Consider the following 21,988-nt stretch of genomic DNA (forward strand, 5'->3'; position numbering starts at 1 on the left):
ACACACAATTCAGCGAGGACATCGCCGACTTCATCAGCCCGCTCGCCCTCCCCTCAGCCGACTACATCCTCCTCCGGGACCTCAACTTCCACCTGGAGAACAATGACGACCGCAACACCACCACCGTGCTGGAAAACCTCGCAAACCTGGGACTCAAGCAACTGGTGACCACCCCCACCCACCTCGCCGGACACACACTCGACGCCGTCTTCTCATCCAGCAAAGACATCGCCTTCAGCCACGCCACAGGACTCCACTGGACGGACCACAGCTGCGTCCACTTCACCTTCAGAAGAACGACGACCCACCACCACCAGCAACAGGTTGCCCGAAGAAGCTGGAACAAGATCACAGCAGACCAGCTCGCCGCCTCCCTGAGGCAGCACCCTCCCGCCAGCTTAGCCAACCCCAGCCAGGCCGCCGACAACCTCACGAAGTGGATCAGCAACTGCGCGGACGAACTCGCCCCTCTGAGGACCCCGCCCAGCAGACCCAGCAGCAAGAAAGCCCCATGGTTCACCGACGAACTCAAGAGCTCCAAGAAGAACTGCCGAGCCCTCGAGAAAGTCTGGAGAAGGGAACCAACACCGGACAACATGAGCACCCTCAAGCTTGCCACCCGGAAGCACCACCAACTGATCCGCGCCACCAAGAAAACTGCATTCAAGGACCGACTGGACAACAACGCAACAACGCACACAACCCGACATCGCCATCGCCATCCCGGACGGCTACAAGATCATCCGGAGAGACCGCGTCAACCAGACAGGAGGAGGCATCGCCATCATTCACAGGAACACCATCCGCATCACGACCAACACCGACGACACCATCGCACCCGCCGAACACCTGCACTTCCAGATCCACGTCAACCCCAAGACCACCCTCAGAGGCACCCTCATCTACAGACCCCCGGGACCACGCACACAATTCAGCGAGGACATCGCCGACTTCATCAGCCCGCTCGCCCTCCCCTCAGCCGACTACATCCTCCTCGGGGACCTCAACTTCCACCTGGAGAACAATGACGACCGCAACACCACCACCGTGCTGGAAAACCTCGCAAACCTGGGACTCAGGCAACTGGTGACCACCCCCACCCACCTCGCAGGACACACACTCGACGCCGTCTTCTCATCCAGCAAAGACATCGCCTTCAGCCACGCCACAGGACTCCACTGGACGGACCACAGCTGCGTCCACTTCACCTTCAGAAGAACGACGACCCACCACCACCAGCAACAGGTTGCCCGAAGAAGCTGGAACAAGATCACAGCAGACCAGCTCGCCGCCTCCCTGAGGCAGCACCCTCCCGCCAGCTTAGCCAACCCCAGCCAGGCCGCCGACAACCTCACGAAGTGGATCAGCAACTGCGCGGACGAACTCGCCCCTCTGAGGACCCCGCCCAGCAGACCCAGCAGCAAGAAAGCCCCATGGTTCACCGACGAACTCAAGAGCTCCAAGAAGAACTGCCGAGCCCTCGAGAAAGTCTGGAGAAGGGAACCAACACCGGACAACATGAGCACCCTCAAGCTTGCCACCCGGAAGCACCACCAACTGATCCGCGCCACCAAGAAAACTGCATTCAAGGACCGACTGGACAACAACGCACACAACTGCAAGGAACTCTTCAACATCGTGAAAGAGCTCTCCAACCCCAACGCCGGAAACAACGACATCACCCCATCGCAAGACCTCTGCAACTCCCTCACCTCCTACTTCCACAACAAGATCGCGGACATACACAACAGCTTCAGCAGTCAACCATCGCACACAACGACCGCAGCAACGCCACCCACCACCACCGTCCGCGCCTGGACTCCGATCAGCACCGATGACACCGTCCGCATGATGAACTCCATCCACTCCGGATCTCCGACCGACCCCTGCCCTCACCACGTCTTCAACAAGGCCGACACTGTCATCGCACCCCACCTGCGGGACATCATCAACACCTCCTTCGACACCGCCACCTTCCCGGAGAGCTGGAAGCACGCCGAACTCAGCGCTCTACTAAAGAAACCAACAGCGGACCCCACCGAACTCAAGAACTACCGCCCCATCTCGCTCCTCCCGTTTCCAGCCAAAGTCATCGAGAAGACCGTCAACAAACAGCTGGCCGCCTTCCTCGAGACGAATGGATCCCTCGACCCTTCACAGTCTGGCTTCCGAGCCAACCACAGCACCGAGACCGCCCTCATCGCTGCCACCGATGACATCCGAGCCCTGATGGACAACGGAGAAACAGCGGCCCTCATCCTCCTAGACCTCTCCGCGGCATTCGACACTGTCTGCCACCGCACCCTAGTGCAACGCCTCAGCAACGTCGGAATTCAAGAGAAGGCACTGGAATGGATCGTCTCCTTCCTCGACGGAAGAACACAGAGAGTCCGTCTACCACCGTACAAGTCAGAGGCCACCGAAGTCATCTGCGGCGTCCCTCAAGGATCCTCGCTGAGCCCCACCCTCTTCAACGTCTACATGAGCCCCCTCGCGCCCATCGCACGCCAACACAACCTGAACATCATCTCCTACGCCGATGACACCCAGCTGATCCTCTCACTGACCAACGACCCCGCCGCTTCCAGAGCCAACCTTCACGAAGGGATGAAAGATGTAGCCGAATGGATGACAACCAGCCGCTTGAAACTGAACTCAGACAAGACGGAAGTCCTCATCCTGGGCTCCTCGCCCTCCGGCTGGGACGACTCCTGGTGGCCCCCCGCCCTGGGCACCGCACCCACACCGACAGACCACGCACGCAACCTGGGCTTCATCCTGGACTCCTCCCTCTCCATGACCAGACAAGTCAACGCCGTCTCCTCGTCATGCTTCAACATCCTGCGCATGCTACGAAAGATCTTCCGGTGGATCCCCACCGAAACCAGGAAGACGGTCACCCAGGCCCTCGTCACCAGCCGACTGGACTACGGCAACGCCCTCTACGCCGGAACCACCGCCAAGCTCCAGAAGAGACTCCAGCGGATCCAGAACGCCTCAGCCAGACTCATCCTCGACATCCCCCGACGCAGCCACATCTCCGGACATCTGAGAGACCTGCACTGGCTCCCCGTCAACAAGAGAATCACCTTCCGTCTCCTCACCCACGCACACAAAACCCTACACGACCAAGGCCCGAGCTACCTCAACAACCGCATCAACTTCTACGCTCTCAAACGCCACCTCCGATCAGCCAGTCACGCCCTCGCCGCCGTCCCCCGCATACGAAGATCGACAACAGGAGGAAGGTCCTTCTCCCACCTGGCCTCCAAGACCTGGAACTCCCTCCCGACCGACCTGCGCCTGACCCAAGACCACCTTTCCTTCAGGAAGAAGCTCAAGACCTGGCTGTTCGAGCAGTAGCAGCACCCCCCCCCCAAGCGCCTTGAGACCCTCCGGGTAAGTAGTGCGCTATATAAATGTCCATGATTGATTGATTGATTGATTACTTATGAGGTAAGTTTGACGTACAAAATTTACTTTCCCTATACTCTTTTCCTTAACCTCACTACTCTTCTCTGATGCTCCCACACCCCTGTTCCCTTATTGCGCTTGCCTCACTTATTTTGAATCCCCACGTTTACTCCCCTTTTCCTCACTCCTCTCTCACACTCACCTTCTTTCAGACCTTCTCCTTTCCTTTCCTTCCTCTCTCTTCCCTTTCTTCACTCCTTTACACTTTTCCCTTCCCTTACTCTCCTTACTCCACTTCACTAACTCCTTCTCTTACTCCCTCTGTCCTCTTACTTCTACACTCCCCTTCCCTCATTCTCCCTCTGTTAGCCTCATTCTCTCCGTCCTCTTAGTCTCTCCCTCCTCTTCTGTCACACTCACTCCCTATAACTCAGCCATACTCCCACACTCACCTTCTTTCAAACCTTCTCCTTTACTTCCCTTCCTCTCTCTTCCCTTCCTTCGCTCTTTCACTCTTTTCCCTTCCCTTACTCTGCTTACTCCACTTCACTAACTCCTTCTCTTACTCCCTCTGTCCTCTTACTTCTACACTCTCCTTCCCTCATTCTCTCTCTGTTAGCCTCATTCTCTCCATCCCCTTACTCTCTCACTCCCCTTCTGTCACGCTCACTCCCTATAACTCAGCCATACTCCCACACTCACCTTCTTTCAGACCTTCTCCTTTACTTTCCTTCCTCTCTCTTCCCATCCTTCGCTCCTTCACTCTTTTCCCTTCCCTTACTCTGCTTACTCCACTTCACTAACTCCTTCTCTTACTCCCTCTGTCCTCTTACTTCTATACTCCCCTTCCCTCATTCTCTCTCTGTTAGCCTCATTCTCTGCGTCCCCTTAGTCTCTCACTCCTCTTCTGTCATGCTCACAGCCTATAACTCAGCCATACTCCCACACTCACCTTCTTTGAGACCTTCTCCTTTACTTTCCTTCCTCTCTCTTCCCATCCTTCGCTCCTTCACTCTTTTCCCTTCCCTTACTCTCCTTATTTCACTTCACTAACTCCTTCTATTACTCCCTCTGTCCTTTTACTTCTACACTCCTCTTCCCTCATTCTCTCTCTGTTAGCCTCATTCTCTCCATTCCCTTAGTCTCTCACTCCTCTTCTGTCACACTCACTCCCTATAACTCAGCCATACTCCCACACTCACCTTCTTTCAAACCTTCTCCTTTACTTTCCTTCCTGTCTCTTCCCATCCTTCGCTCCTTCACTCTTTTCCCTTCCCTTACTCTCCTTACTCCACTTCACTAACTTCTTCTCTTACTCCCTCTGTCCTCTTACTTCTACACTCTCCTTCCCTCATTCTCTCTATGTTAGCCTCATTCTCTCCATCCCCTTACTCTCTCACTCCCCTTCTGTCACGCTCACTCCCTATAACTCAGCCATACTCCCACACTCACCTTCTTTCAGACCTTCTCCTTTACTTTCCTTCCTCTCTCTTCCCATCCTTCGCTCCTTCACTCTTTTTCCTTCCCTTACTCTCCTTACTCCACTTCAGTAACTCATTCTCTCAATCCCTCTGTCCTCTAACTTACTCACTCCCCTTCCCTCACTCTCTCTCTGTTACCCCTAATCTATCTGTCCTCTTAGTCTCTCACTCCTCTTCTGTTATGCTTACTCCCTATAACTCAGCCACACTCCCTCACTCACTTTCTTTCAGATCTCCTGTTTGACTTCCCTTCCTCTCTCTTCCCTTCCTTCGCTCCTTCACTCTTTTCCCTTCCATTACTCTCCTTAGTCCACTTCACTAAGTCCTTCTCTTACTCCCTCTGTCCTCTTACTTCTACACTTCCCTTCCCTCATTCTCTCCCTGTTAGCCTAATTCTCTCTGTCCCTTTAGTCTCTCATTCCTCTTCTGTCACGCTCACTCCCCATAACTCAGCCATACTCTCACACTCACCTTCTTTCACACCTTCTCCTTTACTTTACTTTCTCTCTCTTCCCATCCTTCGCTCCTTCACTCTTTTCCCTTCCCTTTCTCTCCTTACTCCACTTCACTAACTTCTTCTCTTACTCTCTCTGTCTTCTAACTTACTCACTCCCCTTCCCTCACTCTCTCTCTGTTACCCCTATTCTCTCTGTCCTCTTAGTCTCTCACTCCTCTTCTGTTACGCTTACTCCCTATAACTCAGCCACACTCCCTGACTTATCTTTCTTTCCTCCATCACTCAGTCCTCTACTCTCACTTTTTCCTTCACTTTCTTTGTCTCCTCACTCCCTTACTCCCCTTGTCTCACTCTCACTTGCCTTTATCCAGTCTCTATCACCACTCTTCCATCCACATCACTGGTCTTCTCTTACCCTTCCGCACCCCCATGCCTTTACTCCGTTTTCTTCACTTATCCTCATTCCCCTTGTTCACTCCCCTTCTCCTCACTCACCTGCCACACTCAACTTCTTTCAGTCCCCCTACTTCACTTCCCTTCCCCTGTCATCCCTTTCTTTGCTCCCTCACTCATTTTCCTTTCCTCTCTCACTGCACTCCACTTCACTCACTCCTTTTGAATTTGTAAAGAATACAGCTCTTTTTGGAGAATTGGAGGTAGTTCTAACTAAAACAAAAACAGGGAATGCCAAACCGCTCAACAGGAGCAAAAAAAGGTGAAAAATTAGAGCTGGGGAGGGCATCGGAGTTCTTCCCTTTTGCGTGCAATGAGCGTGATACTCTGCTCACCGTACCAAAGCAGTTCATCACATTGCTTACACTTGATAGTGATGTCACTGAAAACAGGCTGAATGCTCGGGATCAGCTCCACTGCTCTCCCTCTCCCCGATGTTGTTGCACCTCCAGTGGATGTTGAAGCACCATACCTTGGGGGATTACGTGCCAGGTCTCTGACACTCTCCCGGGCATAGTTCTGGGGGTGCCTCCGTTGAATATGCCAAATCATTGTGGAGTTGCCAAAACTATACTTTCTTGTAGGGTCACCCCGTGAAAGTACAGTTTTGCAAATTTTGTACTCCACCTTAGGAGCATTAACCTTCTTCTCTCCAGGTGGTATGGAACATTTTTTCCATATAAAGTGCTCCTTCACCTTGGGTTGAGGAGGCTCTTCCTGGATGAACCCATCACTGCTGCTGGGTGGTCTGGAAGCCATTCTTTTCACTAAATGGAAGAACAGAAAAGAACAGGTCTTGCTGTCTCCAAAGTGAAAGAATAAGTGAAGGAAATGGGTGGGGTTTTTATTACTTGTAAAAAAAACTGTTAACAACCAATGAAAAGTGTTATTTTAAGGTCACATGACTTGACGCGCTTACGCTTCGCGCACCGGAGCGCTTCCGGGGGCGCTTACGCAGCACGAACGTAGGCGCTTCTGGGGGTGCTTATGCGGCGTGCCTAATGACGTTTTGCTAGCTTTTCGGAAATGCATTTAAAGTTAAAATACGATTATTTAAAATCAAATATACTACTTTTATAAGTATGCTACTGAATGTCTTGCATTTTTATTTAGTTCAAATACATACTTTTTTTTGCCGCTCGCAGAAATAGCGCTCTTGCTGCACTCTGGGGTGAGCTTACCGTTGCGCGCACCCTGAGCGCTCCAAGACAAAATGATTTTTAAAAAACTACATAAAAAATACATTGGAAAAATAATTTTTGAAAAAAAAAATAATAATAATTAATAGTTATAAAAACAGCTAATAATAAAAAAAATTCAGTTTAAAAATCATAGGTTACAAACTCGATATACAAAGGATTTAGCTTTTAAAAAACTTTTGAAATTCACTGAAAAAACCATAGGTTTCAAACTCAATATAGTTAGGAATTAGCATTTAAAAAACCTTGGAAATTCACTGAAAAAACCATAGGGTTCACAATCGTTATAGTTAGGGATTAGCATTTAAAAAACCTTTGAAATTCACAGAAAAAAACATAGGCTTTACACCAGTTATAGTTAGCTAAACATTTAACTCATACAAAACCATTGAAATTCCCACGTTATAGTTAGTTGTACTCACTATAACTCGCGCGCCCGCAATCCACTGCTGATGATGTCACATATTACATCATTGATGACATGGTCAGTGACATCACATATGACATCACTGATGACATCTCAAATGACATCACTGATGACATCTCAAATGACATCACTGATGACCATATGTGTGTGAATAACTATATGGATGAGTATTAGTGTGTAATAGGATGTATAGGTGTATGAGTACATATGATGAGTAAGTACATGTATGAGTAACTATATAGGACTGTTGTTGAATGAGTGGATGCGTATGTAGATGTTGGAATTACCTAATAGGTTGTTGTAATTGGTATTGGTGTCTCCATTTTTTTGAAAATTGTAGTTTCCATTTTTGAATGTGTGTATCAAAGATAATATTAGGGTGAGAGGAGGTCTGCCACTCTTTTTTTTGTGTTTTTTCCAATGTGCGCGCACCTCGCGATTCTTTAAAAAAAAAAATGTTTTGCCCTTTGGGATCCTTCAGGGACCCCCTAGTCCTTCTAGGACTTCTAGGACTAGGGGGTCAGAGTGTCTCTACCCTACCCCCTTTTCACGTTCTCCACTTTTGTTTTTAAGTCACTTCTACCTCGAGGGTTTGTGCAGAGTGCGCGCACCTCGCGATTTAAAAAAAAAAAACGTTTCTTTTTACCTTCGGAGTCCTTTAGGGACCCCCTGAGAAGGCCTAGAGGGTCAGGGATTCTCTAACCTGCCCCCTTTACACGTTCTCCACTTTTATTTTTGACTCGAGGGTGAGTGCAACGTACGCGAACCTCGCAATATTTTAAAAAAAATATGTTTTTGCTCTTCGGGGTCCTTCAGGGACCCCATGAGAATGCCTAGGGGGTCAGGGAGTCTCTTCCCTGCCTCCTTTTCACGTTTTAAAAAGTATTTACGAAAATCGGGTAGAACGTCATTCATATGCGATGGCCACTTCCCTCACTATCTCTTTGACTTTCCAGAGAGAAGGATCTTTGGAGTTTTGTTCCTGATTTTCAACTTAAAAAATGGCAGAGCAACACCACTCAGAAGATACATCATCTGACTCAAATGTGGAGTTTGTGGAAGAAGAACCAGTTGCTAAGAAGAAGAAGGAGTCTTTTATTTGGCAATTATTTACTTTTCCTGAGGGGCAGAAAAAGGTTAATGACCCCAAGGTAACCTGCAGACTATGTGGAAGTGTGCTTTCGAGGGTATATCTGACCAAGCACTATTCGTTTAGCATCCACACCATGATGCGACACGTAAAAAATGTGCATCCTAGGAACTTTGCACGGGTTTCTACAAAAGCCCTTGCTTCCAATCCTCCTGCTGCTGTCCCCAGCACCTCTACAGCAGGAGCATCTCCTTCAACGTCAAGTTTGGACATCCAGCCTTTTTTAGCCAATGCACATATTCGTTGTAATTTCTGCAACAAAATCCTCACCTATGGAGAGCAGAGTTTGAATTTGATTGAAATGAAAGTTACCCAGCACACATGCCGCCGCACTTAATTTTTTTCATTTCGTATTTTTGTTCCAGTTTTTTGTTACCTGTTTACTTTTTTGTTTTAAAAAAATCCCAAAAACATATAAAATTGTTAAAAAAATACAAAAAAATACAAAACAAAAAAGACAACAAAAAAGTTCTTTTCAGAACTAACTTCAGTTCTCCAAGAAGAGCTACATCTCTTATATACTGTGTCATACTTTTTTTGAATGAATGTGTAGTGTATACATGAATGACTGATATGACTGAGTAAAAGGGAGGAAGGCACTGATGGAATGAGTGAGGAAAGGGTAGTATGGTGAGTGAGGAAAGGGGAGTCAAAGAGTGACTGAAACAAGGAGACTAAGGGTAGGGGAGTGAGGTAAGGGGAGTGAAAGAGTAAGGGAAGGGCAGTAAGGAAAAGAAAGTGAGGGAGGAGGAGTGAGAAAAGGGGAGCATGGAACGGAGACAGGGAAGGGGAGTAAGAAATGGAGAGGGAGAAGTAGAGCACAGTAAAGGGAGTGAAGGTAAGAGAAGTGGAGTGACGGTGAGGGAAGGGGTATGAGGATGAAAAAAGGGGAGTAAGGGAAAGTGAGAGATGGGGAGTGAGGGAGAGAGAAGTGGAGTGAGGGGATGGAGGGAGTTAGTAAAGGGAAGTGAGAGAAGGGGAGTAAGGAATAGAGTGAGAGAAGGAGAGTGAGGTGGAGTGAGGAAAAGGAAAGAGGAAAGTGAAAGGGTGAGAAATACAGACAGGAAGAAGTGGACAGTGAAGGGCAGTGACAGTTAGGGAAGGAGTATGAGGGTGAGGGAAGATGAATGAGAAAGAAGGAACAAAATTAAGAGAGAGAGAAAATGAGTGAGGAAGAGAGGAGGAGTGATATAAAGAGAGAGGAAAAGAGTTTAAGGGTAAGGGAGAGAGAGGGACAGAATGAGAGAGAGGGAGAGCAAGGAACTGAGAAGGAGTGAGGCAGCTAGAGTGAGTGAGGCAGAGAGAGACAGGGAGAGAAACATGGATGAAAAAAAAGGTGAGTGAGAGAGTGAACGAAGGGAAGTAAATGAGATGGAGTGAGGGAGTGACGAAAGAGGAGTAAAGGAAGGAGAGTGAGGGAAGGGGAGTGAGAGAAGCAGAGTGAGGGGGAGTGAAGAAAAGGGAGCGGGAAAGTGAAGGGGTGAAAAATACAGATAGGATGAGTGCAGAGGGGGAAGGGAGTAACGGTGAGTGAAGGGCAGTGACAGTTAGGGAAGGAGTAGGAGGAAGAGGGAAGATTAATGAGGGAGAAGGAAGAAAATTGAGAGATAGGGAAAGTGAGTGAGGAAGAGAGGAGGAGTGATAGAAAGAGAGAGGAAAGGAGTTTAAGGGTAAGGGAGAGAGAGGGACGAGTGAGAGAGAGGGGGAGCAAGGAACTGAGAAGGAATGATCCAGTGAGAGGGAGTGACACAGAGGGAGACAGGGAGAGAAAAATGGATAAAAAAAGTGAGGGAAGGAATAAGCGAGGGGAGTAAGTGAGATGAAGTGAGGCAGTGAGGAAAGAGAAATGAAGGAAGGGGAGTGAGGGAAGGTGTGTAAGGGAAAAGTACTGAGGGTGGGTGAAAGGCAGTAACAGTGAGAGAAGGGGTATGAGGGTGACGAAAGGGGAATGAGAGAGAATTAAGGAGATTAAGAGAGAGGAAAGGGGACTGAGGGATAAAATAGGAGTGAAGGGAACAGAAATAGAAAGACAGTAAAGGTGAGGGAGAGAGAGAGAGAGTGAGAGAGAAAGAGAGGGAGAGCAAGTGAGCGAGAGGGCGTGAGGCAGTTAGACTGACTGAGACAGAGGAAGAGAGGGAGAGAAAAATGGAGTGAAGGGGAGTGGGGGACTAAACGAATGGGAGTTAGCAAAAGTGAATGAAGAAAGTGAAGTAAGGGAAGAGGATTGACGGATGGAGTGAGGGAAAGAGAGTAAGGGGGAGTGAGAGAATAGAAGCAGGTGAAAGAGAATAGGAGTGATGCACAGAGAGGAGAATATGAAGTAGGAGAAGAGGAGTGAGATTGAGTGAAGGGCAGTGACAGGGAAGAAAAATAAGCATATTAAGAGAGAGGACAAAGTAGTGAGTGAGAGAGAAGGATTTATGGAAAGAGAGAGGAAAGAATAGGAAGATTGGTGGAGAGAGAGGGAGACAGTGAGAGAGGCAAACAGAAGGAGAGTGAGGAAGTGTGAAGGAGCAAATCAGTTATAGTGACTGAGACAGAGGAAGAGACTTAGAGACAGATGGAGGAAAGGGGAGTGAGGTAGAGAATAAAGGAAGGGGAGTGAGCGAAAGCTAGTGAGGGAATGAGAGAAGTGGAGTGAGTGAAGGTGAGTGAGAGATGATGTGAAGGAAAGAGAGTAAGGGGGGAGTGAGAAGAGACTGAGGGATAGAGCAAGACAAAGGTAGTGATGGAGGAAGATAGAAAAGAGAAGTGAGGGACAGAGAGGGGGAAGAGGTAGTTGGATAACGTGAGTGAGGGTGAAGAAAGAGTACTGATAGTGAGAGAAGGACTGTAAAGGTTAATGAAGCGATGCAGAGAGAAGAGAACATGAAGTGGGGGAAGAGGACTGAGATTGAGTGAAGGTCAGTGAAAGTGAGGGAAGGGATATACGGATGAGGGAAGGGGAGTGTTGGAAAAAGAAGCATATTAAGACAAAGGAAAAAGGAGTAACTGAGAGAGAAGGATTTATAGAAAGAGAGAGGAAACAAAAGGAAGACTGGTGGAGAGAGAGGGAGACAGCCAGAGAGACAAACAGAGGGAGAGTGAGGGACTTTGAGGGAGTAAGGGCCCGATTCACACAATGAACTTAAGACTCAATCCTAAACTTTCTACTATTTTGGTATTCACAGAATGCACTTACTACTTTTGGCATTCACAGAATGAACCTATTACTTTTGGTATTCACAGAAGTTAGGATTTTGTCTTATATCATTTTTAACAACAGTACTGTACTGCAAACAAATATCTCCTCAAACACATCAACATACCAAATACTCCTTTCACAATATTTTTCCCAAAGCAGACACATTCAAAATTAGACTCTGTTCAAAGAAACTCCTGCTTTCTAATTAGAATACATTTTTCCATTTAACTTAAACTGCACAACATAGATACCCTTACAAATTAACAACTCACCTTTAAAAATGCTTTTGTAGTTTTAGAACAGTGTCAATCACACAGCAGATTTTCTTAAGCAGAATCTCTGAATAGTGCACCAGTCAGAGTAAGCACAAAATGGCATAGCTTCCCTCTCATTTTACACTCTAATCTTGATGTTAACCAATCAAATATCTTCCCACACAAATTCAGAACAAAACTAACATTTTAATTGGTTCTACATTGAAACACTTTCAATCTCACATACAATTCAACCTTCCCCCACTGCTCTGTTTTTAATGTTGAATTTACAGAAACAACCAATCATTTATTCTTTTTCAAGTGCACTGAATCTCATCCACATTTTTTTCTAAACTCCTACTTTTCAAACTGCCATTTCATTTCCAGAGCCCATCTGAGTACAACCAGATCTCCCTTCAAGATGCTTAAAGTGTGTATTGTAGGACACAGATATATATTCTGGAGTGAAAGGTATGCAGCAAATAGATGCTTTCTCAACCTTGACTTACCAAATGTGGATATTATGTGGATTGGCCAAAGAGGATTAAGATGTCACCAATAGATGCCATTGGTAAAATCCTTTTTGCATCTCCCACACCCTGACCTCATAATTGTGCACTGTGGTGGCAATGACCTAGGCACTTTGACTGGGGTAGGTCTGGAAATGCTTTTAAAGGACACCTTTGGGCAATTGATGTCCCTTTTCCACTACCTGCCTTTGTATATTCTAATATATGCCAAAGGCAAAAATGGTACTGGTCCAACCAATATTGTCCACAGATTGAGAAAGCAAGGAAACATGTGAATATGTCTGTTTCTGCTTTCCTCAGAGACTATGGTATGGGTTCTATATACCACAACAACTTGCGTTACAACATGCAAGGCATTTATAGAGGAGACGGTGTACATTTCACAGATGAGGGAAACAGAGTCTTCCTCTTGAATATTAGATTTTGCATCAGTACTTACTTGTAGGTACAAAAAACACTCAATGAACACAATGGCTCTTTTTAGAGCCAACCAACATCTAAACACTCAAACTTGTTATTTAACTGTAATTTTTTTTGTTTTGTTTTTCTGACGTGCGCGCACCTTGCAAATTTTTGCCTCGAGAGTGCGTGCAACGTGCGCGTACCTCGCGATTAAAAAAATATATATATATATTTTGTGACCTTCGGGGTCTTTCTGTGACACCCTGAGAAGACCTAGCGTGTCAGGGAGTCTCTACCCTGCCCCCTTTTCACGTTCTCCACTTTTGTTTTTCACTCACTTTTGCCTCGGGGTGCGGGCAACATGCGCGCACCATGCAATATAATTTTTTTTTTAAATGGGGGGGCCTTCGGGGTCCTTCAGGGACTCTCTACCCTGCCCCCTTTTCATGTTCTCTACTTTTGTTTTCCGCTCTCTTCTGTCTCGGACACAAAATGGCGGCCAACATTTCCTGATTTCGACCGATTGGAATGTTGACAGACATCTAACAGCAAATAAGAATTCCGCTCGCGCAAACCCGATTTGCGCACCGGGCACACACGGGTGTGCGCACGGTGCGCGCTTATAGATATATATATATTTTTTTCTTATGATTTTCTCAGGAACTACTGGAGGGATTTACACCATTTGTGCAAAAACGTGATTTGCGAATCAGACTCTACCATTTTGCCAAATTTCTTGTAATTCCGTTCAGCCGTTCGGGCTGTAGCCGTGTGTAAACGTCCTATGGAAAATAACATGGGGAAAACACGTTTTGGGACCCCCCCTTTTTTCTCAGCCCCCACTTGACGAATCCCCCCATATCTTTCAGGGAAGGAGCGGAGCGGGCCATCTACTTTGAGAAATTCGTGAAGATTCATCATCCGGCGCCAAAGGTATCCCCAATAGAATGTTGCAAATTTCCTATGGAAACTAGATCCTAACTATAACTACTTACTGACGACCACCAGTAGGTAATAAATATATATATATATATATATATATATATATATATATATATATATATATATACATATCACAAAATGCAGACTGGGTCCTTCCGGGTACCTCCTCCCATAGTCAGGTGGCGCGGCAGATCTGCAAACCCAAAGCCGAGTGGATCTCAATCCAAATTCCAATTTTGCACATAAGCAAAACCGCGCACTCAAGGAATTGCAGTCAAAGAGTTCTTATTTCCGGATAACGCTATGCGTTTTGACACCCCACGGTGTCTTGATCACACGATAACCTCTCCCCTGTTACCAGCATGTTAAATACATGTCACAGTTTGCAAATAGTAAACACAAACGAGGTATGCGGTACATGAATTAATGCATGAAAATAGTCGGCCATTTTAGACTAGTCATTTCACCCAGATAACTGACAATGTATTTAAATGGCTTTTGTAAGATTATTATAAAAAAGAACTATGCCTGACTCGGTATACTAAATAATATACATATCGTATATCTTCAGGATAGTGCCAAAAGTCTCAATGAAATCATATAGTCCTGTCAATACTGGATACTACAATTAATCAATTGTTATTAATAGAAACTGGCAAGCGGAGGGTATACTATAAATACCTAATCACCAATCCAATGTGAACAACATTTTATCAAGTGCAGGTTATTTACAAAAACAGCGGTCTAGTGCCCATATTAGCTTGTAACCAACACATTATATTATATGTGTTAAGCAGTTCCACATGAGCTGGGGTTTTATGTAGTTTATTGTCATTGGTGTCACCAGATGACCAGTCTCATGCAAGCAGGCATTCCCTGGTTTGAACTTGTAACAAATAGCCCAAATGAAACACAACAATGTGATAAATTTAACAGAAGGGTCAATCATATGTGACAATGAAGATAGGCGACTGCGCTGGAATAGTTGCTAACCACCCAGCGAAGAGTGAGGACACTTGGATGATTGAGCCCAACATTTCTTTAAATAAGCAAGTGTGAGGAGTGGAAAAAGGCTTTAGCTTGGTAGCCGAGTGCTAGTAACAAGAATACATCTGATGGAGGCAGCTGCTTTTCTTTAAAGGGCATAATGGTGCATCACAGAGGGTTACAGCGACACTTGGATGATTGAGCCCAACATTTCTTTGAAGAAGCAAGTGTGAGGAGTGGAAAAGAGGATTTAGCCTGGTAGCAGAGTGCTAGTAACAAGAATACATCTGATGGAGCCAGCTGCTTTTCTTTAAAGGGCAAAATGGTGCATCACAGAGGGTTATAGCGAGAAACTGATACAATCCCCATTTTTATTTCTTTTATTCCTTTTCCTCTGATACAAAACTAGAGTGTGACTGTAAGGACATTGAGTCTCTCTTGTTGATAGAAAAGGAAGGTAGATCTAAATATACCAGTAAGGAGTGTGCCTGGAATCTGTGCATGGGGAACAGGACCACCTTATTAATAATATACAAGACACAGGTATGACCAAGAACTAACTAGTAGAGTGGGCCAGTATCAGAACTCATTAAGAACCTGTAGCTATAGTCACCTATAGCTTGTGCAGTGTGATCCTACACACAGGTGCTTGGTGGAAGGTTCAAGTAAGAGACAAGTAGTCTGTGTAGATGCATAAGAAATAAAATCTTGTGATAATTTTCCTTATCTCTCCATAGATACCCACCGATGATTTAGGCAGTCAGGCCATAAGCATAAAGGTTATTCACGGTATGAATGTAAGAAGGATGTGCAAAAAAGGATAATTCCCCACTTCATGACCTTTTGAGGACAAGGCAATACATAGGGATCCTTAAAATACTGGTTGTGACCAAAGCCTCATTATCTTATAAGAATGCTGAAACATGTAGACCGCAGGAAGGGTAATTGGGTAATTAGACCCCACACAGTGTCAGCATTTGTTTCTAACTCTGACAAGGCAATGCTCTGCTAATAAAGTTTGTTGTAGGTAAGTCTTAGGCAGCCTTTTAACCATCTTATGGTAGAATCCCATCACACATCTGTAAGTGTATCCTGAAAAAGATCAGGTTGAAGGCTGTGCTGAAAGTACTATACTCCACATGAAAACTCCATGATGAAGCATGCATTCAGGATTTCCTGAAGGGTTTGATTTTTAAAGGAAAATCACTTATGCGCTGGATCTGCCCATATGGAACAGACTCTTAGGGGACTCCCTGTTTTGATTCATATACATTTTTCACTAACACCAAGACTTCTTATTCTCTACTTTTATATTTTTATTTCTTTTACATATAGTATTTAGTTTGTGTTCTTTTGTGCTTATGTGCAATATGACTTTTAATATGTGAATTAGTTAATGTCTTTGTGGAGGTATACAGACATATAAAAAAGCATTCACTCACAACAATTAAAATGTGTTTTCATATTGGGTGTAATTTGGCACGCCTATTATTTGAAACCACACTAAGGGGGTGATTAGGATGATGGGCGGACTTAGTTCGCCAGCCATCCTATCGGATAATAGGACCGTCCGCCAGAAGGGCGGGGGTCCCGTGGGGGGTATTAGGATGCGCCCACCACAGTGGCAGGCACATCCTGAATTTTTAACATTGTGGCGGGCGGTGCTCTCAGCACCGCCCGCCACAATGCTAAAAATGCATGTATGCATTTGCATACACAAAGCGGCAGGCAGTACGTGGTGCCCCATGTGCACCCCCCATCTTGTCTTCACCATGGGGGCCCGCAGGGGTCCCTGAAGTGAAGACCGCCTGCCTTTCCATGGCGGCAGGCATCTGTTTTGGCCCATTCTAATATGCCTGGCGGTGTCTGATAGACACCGCCACCATAATAAACCTTTTCCGCCCCTGTCGCAAGGTGACGGGGGCGGAAAAGCGGCGGACAGTCTTTCCGTCCGCCGCGGTCCCTCTGCCATAGTAATATGGGTGGCGGCCAGACATCCTAATGGGCCCCAAAGTATCAGATATTGCTCATAGACAGTTTTTGTGATACTAAATATACCACACTTCGATGGCTGGAAGACAGAGATGGTCTTAACATAACAGGGTTTACATTTGTGAGCTATATATCACAGAGATATGCTTAACTCACTGAGCCATCTTGTCAGTGGAAGGTTTTTGAACAAACATGGAGGGACTTTCACATACATTATCACAGTGACATTGAAGAGTATTTGATATAATGTCAAATAATGCTAATGTGGCTTCTCTCACCTTTTAAGTCCTATATTGTTCTGTAAACACTTACAAATAGTACATGTAAAAATATCGAATCACTTTTGTCATCCTACAGAAAACTGCTTCAACCATATAAAATGTTCTATGTTTAATCAAAAAGTCTGCCTGCAGTTTTACCCAGAGCCCCTTTAACATCCTTATTCCTGAAGCTATAAATTAATGGATTCAGCATAGGAATGATGACTGTGTAGAAAATTGATGCCACCCTATCCTGGTCTAGGGAGTAACTGGACCTAGGGCGGAGGTACATGAAGAGGACTGTTCCATAAAAAACAGTAACACAGACAAAGTGGGAGGCACAGGTGGAGAATGCTTTCTGTCTCCCCATAGTTGAACTAATCCTTAGCACAGAGGTGATGATGTAAAAGTAGGAAACCAAGACAACCAACAAGGAACCAGCAGAAGTTATGCTCCCAAAGACGAGAAGGACTATCTCGTTTATGAATGTGTCAGTGCAGGACAGCTGGAGCAAAGGAAGGATGTCACACATGAAGTGATTGAGTTTACGTGAGTTGCAAAAGTGCAGCCGGAAAGTACAGCCTGTTTGTATCAATGATTGAGCAAGACCACCCATATGGGCAAAGGAGACCAGGAAATAGCAGTATCTCTTATTCATTATTGTATGGTAGAGTAGTGGACAGCAGATTGCCACATACCTATCATATGCCATTGCTGCAAGTAAAAGGCCATCGGTGGCTCCCAGATCAATGAAGAAAAATAATTGTACTGCACACCCATAGTAAGATATTGCCTTTCTTTCAGAGAGGAAGTTTACCAACATGTTTGGTGTAATGACTGAGGAGTAGCACAGATCCACCAAGGATAAATGGCAAAGTAGGAAGTACATGGGTGAGTGCAGTTGGGGAGTAATCCTAATTAGCGTTATGATGCCAATGTTGCCCATCAGAGTGATGATGTAAACCAGGAGGAAAAATATAAAGAGTGGAACTTGCAGCCCAGAGACATCTGTGAGTCCCAAGAGAGTGAAGTCAGTCACAAATGTTCGATTCCTTTCCATTCATCTGCTTTCTAGGTTAAATATGCTGAAATCAAAATGGAAAAAAGAAAATAGAGTTATGTTTGATTTGTGGTACTCTTTCTAACAAGATTGAGTGGTAATAATGACAAGCAAAAGTTACTGAACAAAATATTCAAAGCTGTAACTGGCAGTATTCACTTTATAATATTATAATGATAACTATTGGACCTGGCCCTCTCTGCAGGGTCACCGCAAATGTGTTGCCTTCATTCTCTTCCTTTACTGAACCTTTTATGGCCTACACCTAGTTGCCACATTTCATTTACTCATACGTATCTTGTAAGTAGTTTTACTAGGACTTTGGCCTTGAAAATTAAATGTTAATAGTGGGCTTGCTGTACTCTTTGTGCAACTCACTCAAGTAGCCTTTTAAAACATGTCTCAGGCCTACCACTTCGGTCTCTTCTGCTCATTAATATTGCTATTTTGACCTGGCAGAATACATCTTTTGCCTTGCCAAAACCTTCATTTTTAATACTTTCATGGCACACCTCAGGTAGGCCCTAAAAGCTCACAGGGCAGAGCTTATTGTATATAAAGATAGGAAATGTGCACTAGGTGTTACTAGTTCTGGCAGTGAAAAAGTCCTCAATTCGTTATTTAGTGTTGTAAGGTCTACCTCTTCCATTGACTAATGCTGGGTTACCTTATTACATTTAATAAGTGCTATCTTAGGATTGGTAGCAGATAGCGATATGCTATTTAGGCCCAAATTAATTATAAGTTAAAATATTCTTTAATGGTATAGTCGGCTCTTAATTTACAATTCTGAAAGTGCTACTTCTAGAAAGTTGACCTTTATTTTCTTGTCCTAACCATTTGTGACTTCTGCTAGTGTACTAGGTCACATGACTGTCAATTGCTTTGCTATTGGTGTTTGTGCATTCCTCGCAGACAGTGACACTAAGGAAACTCAGTGTGGCTGGATTGGGCCCTCCTGCTAGGCTGTGGCCCTCCCCTTTAAGCCATACTAGGGTCCCAGGGACCTCATCCCCTGAGGATGCTTGATGTTTGGGAAGAGAGAGGTAGCACAGCTCAAGGAACCCTTCTCAGAAAATGTCTAGACCTGTGTATGATCAGAAAAGGCCTGGATCCTACTTGCTGTAACCAGAGAGGAACCATGAAGACTGGAGCTGCTCCCGTGTTTACCCAAGACAAAGCGGTGGACTCCAAGGGACAGTTGGCTGACCTCCTCTGCGGCTACAGAGATGCAATATTATGCAAGACACATTTTATGGTGTCTTGTTTGAAACAGGTTTTCTGCTTGGCTAAATTATACACCCTGGCAAGGCAGAACCCACCACTCTAATCAGGGTAATACACAAATCAGATAACCTGTTCTCACCCTCTGGTAGTTTGGAGCCGAGCAGACGGGCTTATAAAAAAAAAAACAATGTGTAAAGGTTTTGTGCAACACACAGTAACACAATGAATCCACCACAAAAAGACTCTGCACAGGTTTATAAAAAAAATTGCTTTCTGTATTATTAGCAAAACAAGGCCAAAACAATATAAATACAATATTTGCTTTTCAAGCTAAGTACATTTAAAGTCACAAGACAAAAATATAATGCTCAGGGCTTTCCCTGTATTTCTCTGCATGGTCGAACAGGACCAAATGGAAATTTTCAAATGCAGAAGGCGTGGGCCTCCACAGAGGCTGCTGCCCTGTATAAAATGCAAGTAAGCGCCCAAAGTCCAAAGGCGTGGAAAAGGAATCAGTGAGCCACTCAGGTCATGCAACGGTTCCTGGGAAGCCACACGCAATGGAGTGCAGGTTTGGTAAAGTACAGTAACTTGGAGCATTGGTGGAAAATATAAGTCAACAGTGCCCTGGTGAATCTAGGAGTTGGCTGCACAAGTTGTCAGTGGGCTATGAGAGCTGGACCCATGTCATCAGCTGATCAGGATCTCCAGCGGTGTGTGGTAAATAAATAATTAATTACCGGTACTATTTTTGAATACAGTGAATAAAACAGATAGCTCAATAAATAAGAGACAGGATTCGAGGTATCTTGAGTCTACAGGCTTTAATCAGGCATAAGGGACAGGAACAGGACAGCCTGCATGGGAATAGACGGATGGCAGCTGCCGGGGGCTGGATCTGGGGACATGGGTTACTTTTTGTAACAGTGCACAATATATATACTTAAACAAATACATTACATTCAATACAGTAGGCGTAGCAGTAGGCGTTTCTCGTAGCAGTCGCGAAAGATAAGGACAAAATGATGTAACAAGAAGGCGTGTACAGGGCGTATACATAGACATGTGATGTAAACGTAACAGAAGTGTCATAAATGGGGCGGAAACATGGAGGGGGCTACCTGAGCAGCTGGGACCTTTAACCTAGTGGTGCGCGCAAACGGGCAATGACGTGTTACCAGGGAGAACTGGGGGCTATGACTTCTGCGCTAGAAGAGGAGACTAAAGTCTGCAGTGTCAGAACGACATGTACCTATATCATATCTGGTATCTGGTGTTTGGAGTACGTGTCGATAGAATCCAAAAGTTATCAGGGCAAAGGCTACTTGACATTAAGACTGGTGCATGCATAATTCTACATGTATTGCGTGTGCTAGGAATATTCTATGAATATTAATACAGTATTTCTCTTACATGGAGACAGAAAGGCTAGACCATGGCTGAAACTGTTGATGCGATTCAGTAGCTTAGGAATGCAGAGAAGGAGGGCGGGACTGATAACTAGAAGCATAACATACTCTTGGCAGACTGGCAGGCAGAGCCAGGCCGGGCCGAGCACTGTGAGGCAGGAAGTAAGCGAAAGGTCAGGGATGCAGGTGGGGGCTGTATCGCTCCTCAGAGAGGGTTCAGGAGACAGGAGCTGAAACTGGTGTCCGGGCCCTTTTTGAGGCCTAGAAACGGGGACAATTCAATGAATTAACGTGCACACTGTAAAACGTGGCAACATAGGCCTAATACTTGTTGCTTTCACGAGAACTGGAAACTGGCATACTAGAGATGGACACAACTGTAATTGCGTCTTTAATCGATCATAAGGGGATACATGCATATCGATCATGCACATATAGCATAAGATGGGGAACACGTAGGCACATATAACATGGCAAAATGTACTTTTCCACAGGTGTCTGATGAAAGAAGCACCATAGGGCTCAGATGTGCAGAAGGCCGATGAGCCTCACACTTAAGGATGCGCTCCTCAACACCAGGGCAATTTGTTTTTGGTGAGCTGCACTGGAGCAGTGAGCCCTCAGCAAGGGGGGGAAGCATACCGGTTGATTTGAAAATAAAGTCACTCGTAATTGCAGGTCAGAGCATACATTGCGAACGTTGTAGAACCCCTCCTTCCATCAGGGGAGTTTGAAGTCTTTGCTGGCCATGAGACTTCAAGGAACAGGGGCAAGCCAACGAGCCCTTGGAGAACATGGGTGGTGAGCACAGCACAGAGCTAGCACACAGCAGTCCGGAAAGAACATGTATAATTTTCGTGCATGCTTTTTTATGCATGCCATTATAACGCAGTCATTACAATGACTGTGTTGTAACAACGCATGCCATTACCCCGCAAGTCAGAACAACAACTTGCTCTGGGGGGGCGGTGGATGTTGGAATATTATAATGTATTATTCCAGCTCCAGTCTGTTCTGACCCCTAGAGTAAGTCATCATTGCTACTCCAGAAACCATGAAAAGATTTGGACTTCCAAGACCTCCAGAATGTCGGTAGGACCTCGGGTTAAAGGTGCCCGATTTCAAAGCGACTTTGTCACATACAGCTTCAGGCTTGCTGC

The 21,988-nt window shown here is 45.6% G+C and overlaps 1 protein-coding gene across 1 annotated transcript; it reads right to left on the minus strand.

The window, feature by feature from the left end:
• Positions 1 to 17,262: 17,262 nt before the first annotated feature.
• LOC144761262 (olfactory receptor 5AP2-like) lies at positions 17,263 to 18,192 on the minus strand. Its single transcript, XM_078646715.1, has one exon. It carries the CDS (start codon positions 18,190 to 18,192, stop codon positions 17,263 to 17,265), a length of 930 nt encoding a protein of 309 aa, XP_078502841.1.
• Between the last annotated feature and the right edge of the window lie 3,796 nt (positions 18,193 to 21,988).

The sequence above is a fragment of the Lissotriton helveticus genome, chromosome 1_1 (assembly GCF_964261635.1).
Source record: "Lissotriton helveticus chromosome 1_1, aLisHel1.1, whole genome shotgun sequence".
NCBI classification, from domain to species: domain Eukaryota; kingdom Metazoa; phylum Chordata; class Amphibia; order Caudata; family Salamandridae; genus Lissotriton; species Lissotriton helveticus.